Source organism: Helicoverpa armigera, chromosome 18 (genome assembly GCF_030705265.1).
Source record: "Helicoverpa armigera isolate CAAS_96S chromosome 18, ASM3070526v1, whole genome shotgun sequence".
Classification (NCBI taxonomy): Eukaryota; Metazoa; Arthropoda; class Insecta; order Lepidoptera; family Noctuidae; genus Helicoverpa; species Helicoverpa armigera.
In genome coordinates this window covers 7,240,058-7,255,724 of record NC_087137.1, presented here as the reverse complement: position 1 = coordinate 7,255,724, position 15,667 = coordinate 7,240,058, and the positions used below count along the sequence as shown (strand labels likewise).

The 15,667-nt window shown below is 34.8% G+C and overlaps 1 protein-coding gene across 1 annotated transcript in view; it reads left to right on the top strand.

Annotated features, from left to right (window-relative positions):
• Positions 1 to 757: 757 nt before the first annotated feature.
• LOC110379234 (protein bowel) overlaps positions 758 to 15,667 on the top strand; it is a 34,754-nt gene continuing 19,844 nt past the window's right edge. Inside the window, exons 1-2 of the mRNA XM_021338825.3 lie at positions 758 to 1,227; positions 9,224 to 10,124. Of these exons, the coding sequence (XP_021194500.3) occupies positions 9,241 to 10,124 (884 nt within the window). The 5' untranslated portion in view covers positions 758 to 1,227; positions 9,224 to 9,240. The remainder of the gene's footprint in view (positions 1,228 to 9,223; positions 10,125 to 15,667) is intronic.

Here is a 15,667-nt window from a genome sequence, read left to right as displayed (position 1 = left end):
GATTTATCAACAATATAAAAGAATAAATTATATACCTAATAGTTATTGTAATGTGTTCAGTAAATAAGTGGATCAGGAGAATAAAAGAATATTGTATTTATTCTTATCAAAAATATTACGTCTTCGTTTCTATCACGCCAAAGAAATCATGTCAGAATTTATTTATTGTGAATGTTGCCAAATAAGAAAAAAAAGTTCTGTTAATTAATAATGATCTATAAATGTTTTATTTAAGATGAATATAAATGATAAAATTAGTATCAGTCAGATTTTTTAAAATAATATATGTGACTGTATGAATAGATTTCGTTGTAATAAAGATTAAAAAGGAAATAAAATACGTTTTTAATTCACTCGCATTATACGTTTATCAAGAATTGTTTATGCAGCTTCTGTGGAAACTCTACCTTATTTTTTGGAGTAAAACTATAAACATGTTACGGTTACTGTAACGGTTTGGACAACAGTTATCCTGAAAATATTTGTTCAAGAATAATAATAAAAGCGAAACCGATTGAAAATAAGAATAATGAGAATTAAAAACATTATCAATTAGCGACTGCAGTCGAAATTCATGAAGCACGATACAAAATCCGAAGGCGGTGTTAATTTACACGACTTATAAGCTACTAACACGAAAAATAAACAATTCAACGATATCCTTCCCTTTTTTATCGCTCTCGAAGTAAAAACAGTGCGGAGGCTTCGGTGGGGCGGCGGTGAAGGCGCGGGGCGCGGGGGGGCGACGCTACAGGAGCGCTACTGCCTCTGACGACCGACGACGGTAGTACGCGCGCTCAACTCCCTCCAGTCGCGCGCCATGCGCACGCGCATCCTCTACCAACCGGCCACTACTATGAACAAAAGTGTAACCAAACCTCAACCTTCACAAGGATTACAGTGAACAAACTAAAAGTGCATTATCTTTGTGTGAGACCAAGTGAAGAAGTGACAGTTTAGCTACGGCAATAACATTTTCGTTCACAGTCTCTATTAACTGTTTTATGGCCTGTACAGTGCGTCTATTGTTGTGTTCGCTTCCACTAATCTCCTATTCACCTGTCGCAACGCCACCTACTGCGGTTGGACTATGAAATGTGACAAAAAATTGCAATGGACAACCATTGTACGCATGTGGACGCCAGTTTGTAAACTTTGCGGGTTGACTACCTGACTTCTGGAGGGTTGGACCTCGACAGATCGGACGATTGATCGCCCAACTGCCTTGTGAGTGGATATTTTTTACGATTTTTGTAATTTAATACAGCGGATGTGGAATAAATTGGGTAGTCTGGGTGAGCTTTGCTACCTGTTTTATCGCGTGCCCCTCATGTTATTGTTTTCGACGCATATGCTTTAACAAAAACAATTCTGGGAACTAACGGGGCTGTGGTTTGGTCTATTGTTCTATTTTAGAGTGGTGTTTATTTAATGTTTCCTGCCACCGTGCTCAGCGGTAATTATCTTGTAATTGTTTAAGGATTTACTGCCAACGAATTAGCAAATGAGCGGCTATTGTTTTGACGCGTGCCTGAACCCTACGGTCGCTTTAACCCTACCAGTTTCATGCCTACTTGTACTTGAACAACTTATCTGTTATAACGGTAACATTTAGCCTATACTATCGGCCATGCACCTATTTATCAATATAAATTCATTTCCTGTAGCATAAAAATGGGCTCTTCTATTGCTTTCTATACCAATGTAAATTTCTTCAATTCATTCTGTACATTTTCGTCTATAATCTTTCTATCATTAGTTATTACTGTAGGAACTTCCACATATACAGATAGATGCTGAAATAAACCAGGTGCAGCTTTCGTGCATGGGACTTTCAACCCTATTTTGATGGTAGGACAGGTCAAACCAGCATGTTCCAATCTAGATATTACTGACATTGCCGTCTGCAATGACTTCCTTATGTTATTATTCATATGCAATTACAGTACTTAAAGGCTTAGTCATATGGTAACATGGCTCTAAGAAATTTTCATTTATGTCTTCATTTTCATTGAACATAAGGAAATTTTCAAGAAAGTTGATATGTATGACCTCTATATAAATACCTATATTCAGAATGGAGAAGAAATGATTAGTTACGACTGCCTTAAAAGTTATATAATTACAAAAAGAATCAAAAGGTTCTGTTGTGATTACCAGTTTAGGACATAATAACGAAATTTACAACATCCAATCAACGGAACATAATAAAAATCGCTATAAAAACTAATTACATTTTAGATTCGTCTGACGAGCAATGCTTGACTACGATTTAAAATGCAGGACGGCCCACTAGTTCTACTGTTCCATTAGAGACTATCAAAAGATATACCTAACAATAGTTTAATTACACACCCACCAGGAAGACTACCTTTGCCTCAAAATATATATTTCAATGTCCCTTATGCTCAGCAGCAGAGTTTTACCAAAGCCGCTACACAAAACGATTTTACGATCCTCCCAACAATTTATCTGCGCAGTTTACGAGAGTCAAGGTATGTAGAAGGAATGCATCTACTGCCTAGTATACCCATCAAATTGTAGTGGGACAAAATTCTTCACTGATAGCTAGGAAGACTCACACACATAGGAATGTTGTGGGCTTTAGAACTGTAACTGTTTTGCGGAAGGCACGTTGTGGTGGGTCCCGACTGTTAGTTCAACCTCTTTGGCAGTCGTTGTGGGTAGTCGAAACCCAAAGAGCTTCGGGTTGTCCAGGTAACTTTATGTAAAACATAGAAAATTTTCTACATTGGCATAAGCCGACCAAAACAATATTATTGGGTAAAGGCTAGACGATGAAGACTGGTTCCTGTAAAGATGTTGATGACGATTCTAAAGTAGTAGGAGCTAACAGTACTGTTAAATTAGTTTATTAATATGATGAACTTCTCAATGGAAATCTAGATACGGATGACACTGAAATTATTTGTCTACGGCAAGCATTTATGTTAATTGAAATTACTGCAATTAACAGTATATAAGTAAGAAAACATTACGCAAAGGTAACACAGTAGAAACGTCGGAAGGTTTTAATTGTTCTGCAAATAGTAGTTAATCTTAACCATCAAGAGATAGCAGCGTAATCTAATCAAAGTATGATAGTTATCGGTACTTTGCGACACCGAAAATGGATGCCGCAATATAACATCAATAAACCTTTATAATTTCCAAGTATTTTGCGTTTTTGAGGTGGTAAGTGGGGATTTACTGTTACTGAAGTTTGATTGGTTATTATCAGTTAGAGGTACAAGTGCAAGTAAATACGAGGCTTGGTGACGAATCGAGCGAAGTTTAGCCAAGGATTAACAATAATGGATACGGTATTGCCTTTGCGATAGAAGTAGTCAGAAATGATATTAGAAATTGAGTACGTGCGCTCTAATGCATGATTAATGAAGAAAATATGGATGATAATATTATGATAATCTATTTGGTTACTGATAAAGAAGCAATAGCGTGCAAGATTAAGGACAAACAGTTTTGAAGCCATTCATAGCTTTACACAATTATCTAAAAAGAGTCTGGAAAACGAACCTTAGAATTTACAAATACATAGGAATCAAGGATACAAAAAATTTTAAAAGTAAATTATATATCTATTTTTATGCGAGCAAATACCAAAACGCAATTAACCATCGGCAAACATCAAAGAGATACATTAAACCGATAATCAGATACTGCAGTTTATCATTGTGCATCAGTCTAAGTAACACTTGTTTTCGCGTAACGACCAACAGTTAAGCGCCATTTTTTAAAAACTTCCGCGAAATGCCGACTTGATCTCAGATAAGCAGCGCGACTAATCTAAAACAGGATTTGAAGTAAATTTTTATTCGACGCTTTTAGTAGCTAGCTGAAAAGTTGGTCACGGTAACAGATAAAAAATAAAATGATGAAGTGTTCATTTTTAACAGAGGACAATATTTTCAGGGGCTGCGGGATTGTTCGAAAGAGTTACCGCAGCTCTGGTACATAAAGGACTTAAGAAGGAACATGAAGGGTTTTAGTCTGTAAGAGTCTGACACTCAGGCTATTTGATGATGATTCCCCATAAAAAAGGAAAATGTTTCATTTGAGTATGCATATACTTATACATATGCTTACATACACAGGCATAGGAAATCATCATAAAATAAATTTGAATTGTATTAGGATTAATACCACTACCAGCTCCATTATTCACAACTGCAGCCCAGTTTCCCAACATTAAAACTCCTACCATGAATATTCAAACCAAAAATGTTAATGATTTCATCTAAATGAATAATATAGAGATCGCAATGAAATATTCAGTGTGAATTGGTGGTGTCATGAGAAGAGCAGCCTTTTAGGCGTGTATCTCGATCCATAAATTTCAATATATTTTAATCAGTCTTTCGTAATTGACAGTTCAAAATTAGTTAAAACGTGCCGCCTAAACACGTGTTCAGTGGAAGTTTCTTAAAAAGTTGATCGAGTCCTTGAATGCTTGAGTTAGTAATTGTACTATAAGGCTTAAGCTTTCTAAACGTTGTTTCTTCTGGTATTTGTAACTATTTTGTTGATAGACAGTCTAATTTAGTACATAAGTTCAATACCCGTTTAGTAAAGTAACATTCTCACAAAAAATACGAGTCTTAAATTAGGAGCTGGACAGTTATTAGAAGCTACATCACATTGACAATGTAAAGTATGTAAAGTACTTGCAAAAAGGTTGATTGGAGAAAAAACATAAGCAGCTACTTAAGATCAAGACCCAAAAGAAATAAAAAATATACTTAAAGATCCAAACGTAAATGTGGAAGTTTACATAATCGAGGATATGAAACATGTTTCTTCAATCTCGTTAGTTCCCATGGAAGAAAGAATATTTATTTCTTACTCAATCATAACGGATCAATAATTTTGACGAAACTTGTATTCTACGCGAATGAAACCGTGGAAAAAACTAACTTTAATTGCTGGGTTTTACTTAAATTCTATTGTCTTAGGATTCATGTTGCGTATGCCTATGTAGGAACATGATTGTGCGAAATACCGTACAATATTTAATCAATCAGAAATAATGATTCTTGCACATCTTTAAGGATAAAGTCTCGTGTTGGGTTCCATAGAACTTCATAGAATATTTTGACTATCTCACGACGCGACTGTTTCAAAAAAATTATATGGGAAACTTGTAATCAATATCTATCTATACATATAATAAAATGATAGGAAAGTCAAAACTGTACATTGAATATTTTTTTAAAAGAATACTTGGGGGGTGATCCATAATCGATTCTGCACCCAAATATGTTGGTTTTAGAATTTTTGTCTGTATGTCTGTTTATTTGTTTGTACGTATGTTTGTCCCGGATAAACTCAAAAAGTACTGCATGGATTTAAATCAAATTTTGCATAACTATTACCTGGGGGCCGGTTCAACACATAGGCTATATATTATCACGCTATCACCTACGGGGGTTGAGCAATGAATGATTAAATAAACGAAATTGGAAATTCTATATTGCTCACGCAGACGAAGTCGCGGGCAACAGCTAGTAGACAATATAATTTGACTGGACCAAAATCTCCTAAAACACAAGACTGCTTCAAATGCCTTACAAGTAATTAAAATTTCTCTAAGAACACAAAATCGTTAACGCTGACACAGTAAAGGAGGGTCTAACTTTATGTAATACGTTGTAGAGCAAAAGGAAACATACTTAATTAAATTCTTAATATCGATTAAGTTTGATTGGTTGAGATTCGAATAGTGGGCAATACATTATACCAAGAACCAAGCATTTTGTGCTTGACCAAGATTTTACCAGTTTACAATTTTTTTTATAATGTAGGAGACATGGTAGTCAATGAGCATAAGAAACGCGGGTGATTTGAAACTAGGGATGAGATGATACTAAGCCAATAAAAGGACTAAGGTCTTTTCATTGAGAACTTAAACGAGACTTCACTAGGTATTTCAGTGTTTACAAATCAGTAACAACAACTTGGACCTTTAGAGACCGTTTCGAATCCAGTAACGTTTCAGTTTGCTAAATGTATCTCTAAACTACACAAAGTGTTGCGCGCGTCTATCTGAGTTGAAACTCACGACTTAACAGACTTATAAGTCTACATCATTACTACTGGGTATTGCTTTAGGAATAGCTAAAGAGTGTTATTTATGGTCCTCTTTTTCTATACCTACAGGAAAATAAAATATATGTTGAAGATCACTTTTGCAAACAAGTTAAGTGAATACAGTTTATCAATTAAGAAGTTTTAGAACGTCCTTAGAAATTATGATCAAGAGCACAACAACAAGAAAGAAAAATTCTATAAATAAAATACACGTTCTATAGAAAGCCCATAATCTTATTTAATAAACAAACAACACAGTTCTTATTTATTATAGCAAAACAACCGAGATCAATAGTCAAACGGACTTCACATATCACGAACATAGAGATACAAGCATATCTCTACAGAGTTGTAAACACACGTATTCCCAATACAAGAAATTTAAATTTCCAAGGAGATCGCTTTAAAGTATTCCTTTTAAAAGCTTTATGTTATTGAAATGACCGGTATTACATCCCAGCCTCCATTACTAACTACACTGTCCACATAAATATTCATATCACTAAATTTTCAAACCGAAACAGAGATAAAAGTAGTTTTACTGCTTCGGTGCAAGTAAGATGGTAGAAATTCGATCAGGCTCCTCGAGTGCGAAGGGGACACCACATATAAGCTGGGAGTGTAAGAAGGATAGCAACAAAATCAGAGGCTTTTACGGTAGAACGGGCAGCGAGCAGTGAAATGCGGGCTTGGTACACCTTTTTCGATCTCGCTTGAATAAATTGAATTCAAGATTAATCTTTTGTAGTTGCTATAAATGACGGCTAGATTTTTCCGATGTTAAAAATATGATGGGCAGAGCAATAAAATATGTTTTTATGGGTAAGATTAAGTTGGATTGAAGCATCTTGATGTTTAATCCGGCCATATATTTATAGCATCTGCGCTAGCATACAATGAGATTAAAAAAACCAGTATGCAATTAAATTTTATTGGTTAGTTATACTTATGATAGGTGAGTATAAAGTTATGTATATGTATGATTTGATTTCAAATTGACGTGCTCATAAAAATAGCTTCAGCAAAAAACAAACAGTTGTATGGTAGAAATAAAACCAAAATGGCGTCTGAACAAATCGCTATAACCTTCATTTGTGAACAAGAGAATAATGAATACTGCCGGGAGCGCTTATGAGGTACGTTTCCTGCCCAACGCGGGTACTAAAAACAAATGCCAGAAAATTCACCGCACAAAGACTAGAACACAAAGAAAACTTTCCTCCCTGAACATAAAGCGACGAATAACAACAAAACATAAACGGCCATTACTAGACAACAGAGTATTAAGTATACTAACGCCGGAAACTTTATGAAAACACGCGGCGCAAGAGTTTAAAACAGTTTTATTGTCATAGCATGTTACCCATCTCGAATGGAAGTAGGATGAGTCGTAAATCTGAGAATAGCGATGTTTGTGACTATGTTAGAGCTGTACAAATATTGGGTAATATGACAGATAATATAAAATAAAATATAGAAGCATGGTCAAGCATTAATTCTTAAAAGTAGACACATTTTCAATCATTTGGAAAGTCAAATTCGTCATTCGAATATTCTATTTTTAAACAAGCAAGTTTAAAAATGTGGTCGAAAATATAAAAAAATGTATAAGCCAATAATTTGTTCACCCTTCCCAGGATTGAAGGTTCTCATTAAGCGTTGGCGTTATTTATTAAATTACCGACTCCTCCGAACAAATGGGACACAAAATCAATTAAAACTAATTCGATTAAAAACACAATTTATAACTTAAGGCGCAGTATTGTTGATACCAACCACCACTCACTGAGGTCAACATTACGACTTTGAGGATAATAATGTTAAATTTTAAAATAAATTACTTGAATTTATAGTAAAATCAAATCAAAGACAAGTCCGTTATAAATCAAGCAATGACACTAATGTCGATACTGTGACCAAATCTGGTCCTCATTAACATTTTCTGATATCACCAGAAGCTTGAAACTTATAAATTGTTGAATGATACATGAGCGAACTAGATTTTAAAATAAAACTTCGAACAAAACGTTTGTAGCATATAATATGTTAATTTTAAAAGAATATTGAGATATAGATTGATATTGTATTTTAATTCGTTCGATTTAGGTTTTTGTTCGCTTAATTTTGCGAATTCAATATACCTACATATCGTGTTTTGGTATTAATGGATCCAAAGCAACGGTAGGTAACAAAATTCCTCAAAACTACGTATATCGGTAATGCTTTATACCTATCTTAAAAATGTTTATTTATGTACGTCAGTAATTTAATTTATGGAATTAGTAAATGGTTGGCATTAATGCAAAAAGACGGAAAAGCTACTGCAATTTATTATAATGCAGAAACTATTTGTTAAAATAAAATTAGCAGCTTGTTCGACACCGCATATACTTACCAACTGATAAAGAGAACATTTTGGACACCTAATACTTTAAAGTTTTCTTTTTAGTACGGAAATGATTTCAAATTACTATATTAATTATATAATTTAGACCTTGCGATAACGTTTACCAAAATGTCTTGATATTTAATCCTCATTATGTCACACTGTCTCCTGTGGCGATCAAAGTTCTCATGAGAAACATCTCGCTCAATATTTCCTAACTGAATATAACACCACTAATTAACACTGATTTTAATTGTCAAATCCCACGGAGGACTTGACCATAACGCAGTATGAAATCAATAACATGTAAATGAGATTTGGTTAAGAATGATCTGATTTCAATACATTTGTTAGGTGAGAATTTATGTTTTATGCTAATACATTGAAACAATGCAGGGCTGCTTAATTAAGCATGTTTCTCGATCCATAAATCTAAATGTTCATCAGTCGTGGGATGGTAATGGAATACGTAAGCGCCGTATCTGGGCTTTGATCAAATGAAAGATTGAGATAAAATCTACGTTGGTAATATTAAAACGTTGTTAATTGAGGTATTTATCATTAATTTTCTGTGACTTTATATGGAGAGTCGATCTTTGACGATGTTTTAACGATAGAATATTTACATGAGGCGGAATATTTTTTGGGAATTTTCCTTAGTTTCCACAGTTCGTAATTACGAATAAAATTATCTATACACAGTAAACTATAATTTGTTTTTATTTTCAGATGTTCTTGAAACCGTGATGTCGGACAACGCCGGAGCAGTAGTATCGAGGGCGTCTACACCTCGCCCAGTCAATGACACGCCAGTCGCTGCGCCTCTAAGGTCTAGACATGACCAGTTCCTTGCCAGTTCAGCTGAGAGAACCCAACAACGCCCTTCCTCAAGCGGCAGAAATCCTTCTGGAAACTTCGAATCACCACCCCTTCCCTACCATCGGCAGATGACAACAGGTTCCTTGCTTACCTCATCTCACCGCGAAACTTCAGCTTTTGTTCCTGTAGTACCAACTCGGTCCATGCACCCAGTCATATACCCCAACGAAATGCATCCTGCCTTAATCCCTTCAGAAATTATAGAAAGGGAAAGAATGATGGATAGGGATAGAACAGAACCGGCTAAAGGTTCTCCGGATAGAGCGTCCGGTAATTTTCCTAAGAGAAACTCATTTGATTTAATGGCTATGATGGTGGAAAAACGTAAAGAAGTAGCATTACGTGAAGCTGCGGCAGCAATGTTACTTCCTCACCATAGAACATCCTCTATCGAAGGCATGATGTCTGATGGATCCTCGCAACCGCCTATTTACGGTCCACCTGGGCCATTTCTTGGTGCCCCAGGGCCGTCACCTACCGCTGCGGGGAGCTTTACTTTTCCTGGAGCGGGCCTCTTCCCTCCCGGGGCTGGTCCCCATCAAATGCACCCGCATTTAGACAGGCGGCTCTTAAGAGCACCTGGTCGAGCCTCAAGACCGAAGAAGCAGTTCATTTGTAAATTCTGCAACCGTCAATTCACCAAATCGTATAACCTGCTGATCCACGAGAGAACCCACACCGATGAACGGCCCTACTCCTGTGACATCTGCGGCAAGGCATTCAGAAGACAGGACCACTTGAGAGACCACAGGTACGTCAATTTTATCCAAATCATTTCATTATCTTGCACTATCATCATCTTGGTGTAGAAAAGCCTGTACAATATTATTAGTTCGCTCGTAAAAGCGACCACTCATCTTCCTGAAATTATCCTTTAACCGCCTTAATGCACAGGAAGTGATAAAGTGGTCTATTCCTATTTCAGATTATCATGCATACACTTACTGTAATTATAACTTTTTCTACGGAGTTAATATCAAAGTGCCGCTTTCCTGCACATTTTAATTTTCTACAACACTGGTCGTAGTGTGTTTTACAGCTCATTTGTATGCACGTAACAAGCAGCCGGTGTAACTCAAGTTGCAGATGTTAAGCCGACTGTGGCCGTATCCGCCCGAATACTCGGAATCGGAATATTTATAAAGTTTCTCGATCGTAGCTAGCTCCGGCTTCTAAGAAATCTTTGTATCTTGATTAATAAGTAAAAGGTGATTATACTTTCAAGCTCATGTACACTTATGATGAAAAAACGACGGCTGACGACTGTACAGACGAATGCCATTTGTTGAGTAATGTCTAAGTAGTGGTCGTTCGTGATTGTACTTTAAGATAACAGACAAATAATATATCGCTGTCTCGGACATTACAAGACAGATGAACTGATGGATTTTATTGGAGTATCTTTTGCTTGCGATGGTAATAACAATAGGTGATTTTTTATCATTTAGGCGCAAGGAATGGCAAATATGTTGTCAAGGAATAAATCTTTTTATAGCCTATTATTTATACTTAAATATTAACAAACCAAAATAAATCATAGAAAACGTCAAACTGTGCTCTTAGACTTGCTTCAACACAGAAACTGTATTTTACCCACACATGCAAACATTTTCGCTACAAAGAAGCTTGTAATAAGATTTAAATATTATTTTGTAGGAACGTCAAATATATAATACATAACTCATTAAATCGTACGATTCTTGTGAGGGTCGTCGCCTTACGAAGCGAATCAAGTAATTTTATAGCCAGTTATAAAAACTCGACAGTGTCAGTCTGATTCGAGCTGGCTACCAAACTTTGACGCTTCTTTACAAGTTTATAGCTTGTTTAGTTTTCCTTGAAGAAAGTTATTGTAGTACTTAATAATAAGTTTCTTCGTATTTTTCAAGTGTTTTATACTTCGTTTAAGTAGACGCTACGTAGCTTTTATCGAAGATAAAGTCGTTCCTTCTAATCCCGATGGTACAATTTGCTACGTTTGTCGTTTTTCCTTTTACTCTAAGTAAAGCAAGCCTTCGATTTTAGATTTAGATGTGGCATACCAGATGTTATTTACCATTAAAACCTTTTTTTTTACATTCCAAGAGAAAAGTACAAGTTATGTTAACACAAGTATTAAAACTTTCTTTTTTATAAATAAACAAAAGAAAAGTGATCGGTTTGAGGTATGGATGGTATTACGTAATAATTCACTATCACTAACGACAACAAATTAAATGAGTTATTACAATCAACAGTTTTTTAACAACCAAGCCTTTCCATTTTCTTTGGAAGTTAAATTTTTTAACCACTTTATTTTAAAGTCTCTTCGAGGTCTTGAATTCCACTATGTCTATACTTTTACAGTTCCTGTAATATGAAACTTTATCGTAACTGAGAAAAGGCATGCCCAATGCTTCAATGATTGTGAAAACATGCAATCACTTCAAACGATCTACTTTTCATATCGTAAAACATATCTTGTTTCTAATGTATTTCATGTGTAGGCCTTGTAAAGCCTAATTCAATTATCTCTATAATTAGGTGGAAAAATACACGAACATGCTGTTTTATGGCCATCATTTGACTTTATCGTAAACATTTTAATTTAAAACCAATAAAATATCTGGCCATGGCGTTAGTACTACAAATGTTAGTGAACGTGAGAAACAGAAATTTGAATTTTCGAAAAATGGATCGTTGAAAACAAGGTATTATTCGGTTGCCCGGGTAACGCAGTTGAGGAAGTCAGATAGGCAGTTGCTCCGTATAAAACAATGGTACTCAGTTGCATCTGTTAGACTGGGAGCCAACCCCAACATAGTTGGGTAAGAGCTAGGCAAGTGATAATGACGAAACGTTCGTGGCTCTCTATGAACAGGATTTAACATTTAAAAGAGATATTATAGTACTGTTTTGCTTATAGATAACGATAGTCCATAAAATGCGATTTTCTATGGCCTATTCAAACTATTAGAGCTCATTTAAATAGAATATCTCTACTAATATACTGTTATTAAAATCTAATTCTATTTATATTTTCTTAATTCTTAGCGATTCGTTTCCTTATTTCGAATAATTTAATATTCAAATTGAGTATCGATTTCTTTCGGTATGTCGTGTGATGCTTTTGACATTCTTGTGTGATTACTGTTTGTGTTTAGTGCCATAATGAATTGGGAATAGATAACAATCAGATATGATATTTAAAAGAACTAGAATCTATGTGAATTTTGCAGCCACTATTGGCGTCTAAAAATCGAAAAAAAATTAAGCCTTCTCAATTATTATTTTTATTAGCCTATTCTGTCCCACTGCTGGGCAAAGGTCTCCCCTAAAGCCTTCCACTTCCGTATCTCCAATAATCTCCTAAAAATATTTTCAACTTAACTTTTACTGTACGACATACCTAGATATGTAATCATACAAGTTCAAAGAACGAACCCACATTTTTTCCCAGTACGGCTAAAAAGTTTTGCAAAAACATTCAGTTCTAATCAAACTTACATTACCGGCCACAGTTCCCATTCTAGAAAAAAACATGATCTTTGTGATTCCCTGATGGATTCGAACCAACTGACTCAATTCAAACCACATTATATGGCAGGTTTTTTACTTACCCGCCCGTAATTAGTTTAAATTCTGATGACTCATCTTTTTCTATTGGCCCAGGCCATTATAGAGTACAGGACTCGGTACTAACAGCAAATAAATCAAACCACTTACAACTAGAATGCGAAATATTAAAATTTTCCCGTAAATTTTTATAGAACCACATTATAAAGATGTTTTGGACTTTTATTGCGTCTACTGATTATTTTTATAGTCGTTGTCGTAAAATTCTTTTTGAATGTTAACCGGCAAAATAGTTTATGCTCATTAAAAAATATTACTAATGCTTAGATTATTATAATTTACAGAAAAAAGAAAATAAATAACATATTTTGAACACGCTTTATAAATTTTCTTGCGGACTGTACTTAGACGCGTGGATTAGTTGGGCCTTCGTGAAGCAATTTAAAACTATTATTATTCGGTACAATTCTGTACATCATTTTAAGTCTATATTGAATGGATGTTCACAAAAAACGTCCAGTATTATTTCTCACTTAAATCGAATGATGAACGACTCCAACCACAGATATACATAGATATTGATTTGTAATTGTATGTCTTCAACAAAATTCTATGGATAAAACGTAGCTTCAAAAAACCAAGTCTGGACTTCAAAGATGTTTTAAATTAAATCAATAGTGTGCGTTTGTATGCAGCTTAACGTCAACGGCCTGATGCAACGTTCACTCAGTCCTCTGACCATGAACACTTGACAGCTAATAGTTAATTTGATATGCATCATAATTTCATGCACAGCCAGTGTTCCATACTCTAGCGCTTATTATTTTTTTCCTACTACAAACAGAGTTGTTTTAAAAGGAAAACCTCCCACTAAAACAATGTTTGCATAAATATTACTGGAAATATGAAATCATCGTCTCCTTATGATGTGCAGTTAATATTTTTTGTCGTACATAATTATGTTATGATTGCCTTTATAATCGAAGTGCATATGATGCATAATACCGTCCCATTAAACCCACTGCCGTAATTAATACCTTTGCAGAAAAAGAACGAAGCCAACGACAGGAACGTAATATTATTCGCAAGTTTCTTAGCAATATATACTAAAATGGCGAACGAATATTAAAACACGATTGAAAATATCAGGTTTTTAAGTGCTCACAAAGCATGCTGAGGTCTACTTTGGCTTGAGTTGAAACTTCAAGAGATATCGTGTGAAAAGACTGGACACATTTTTTCCACGTCCCAGTGGTTTATTCTACAGGCGTGAAGTGACTCCCTCTGTTGATATTTACCCACTTTAGAATTTGTACCCACACAACCCACGCGTTCCCTTACAATGTTGTAAAAGCAATATTGAATGCTACTGATGTTAAACTTACAACGTTCGATAACGCATCCGAGTCCGATATTGCGAACTCGACTCAAAAAATTATAATAAAAAACAAAAATAATAAGCATATCGTATATTTTTCATGAATATTTAACAAGTTTACTGGCCTTACGTAAATATAAAATGGCTTTTAATGATTCTGTCTTATCGAAAATGGATCGGTAGAATCGAAGCCTGATCGGAATATTTTTCCTTAAATTATGGACCGGACGTAGTCCTTCGGCAAGATGTATCATGTGTAGAATGTATTTTCTAACGTTTTTCTATAGATCTAAAAGACTAAGTACCTCTTTTGCTTTCAAACTCCACTATTTGGTTGACCATTTATATTATATAATAGCTGGGGATCTTAAAATTTTCTACTAACGTTTTCCAACAAACTAAGGAGTTCCCATGGGAATCATCCTAGGCCCAACCCTGATTTTCAAGTTATGTTTTGAAATGACTTCAAGAATTTAGCTCATAATAATTAATATAAATATATATGTGTTGTCAAAAAACGTGTATACTGGGAAATGTACATTCCAAGCATCTGTAATCCTGTGAGAACGATCGTAGATTGCATCTCTATCACGTTAAACATAAATTATCGAGCAAGTTGAACATCTCTGGTCCCTGTTGAGTAGTATTTACTTTTACTATGAAATAACATACTTTTAGTTTTCGTAACATCATTTTTATATTGAATATTAAGTTCACGGTATCATCAATTTAATAAAGCAATAACGCCAGTACTGTTATGAACTTTTTGGATCACTTTGCCCTATAACCTCGATGATCATAGATAAAAATCTTACCATCATTAAAAACTCACAAAGACGTCAAAATATGTATATGTTTTAATCAATAAAACTATAATGAAAATCTCTGCTAAACATGCGTAGTCATATCAAAATAATATGGTTCTCATCGGATTAAAATTTAGCCATTAAGTACCGCCAGTTTCCCATCAAACGATAGCTATATTGGTATAAACATAGCTATATAAACACTGTTCACACCATAAACCTGTAGTACCACAGTGAGATAAAAATACAGAATTAGGCTTGCCACACACGCAAGATTTTGTTACGACTAATTACGAACTTCCAGTCGCTTTTATTGCGAAACTCGTATACACTTAAGTTTCGAATTCAATCATTGTTACGATCTTTATCATCGTAACATTGTTAGTAGATGTTGCATACTTTATGTCCTTTTTATTATTGTTACAATAGAAGTTTACGTCACTGTCGGTTGTAATAAAATTATATTAAAACATAAAAGACAATCAATAAAGGTAGGTATATAACAAGACTCCGATTAGAAATAATAACGATTCTGTGTACAATTTTATGCAAAGC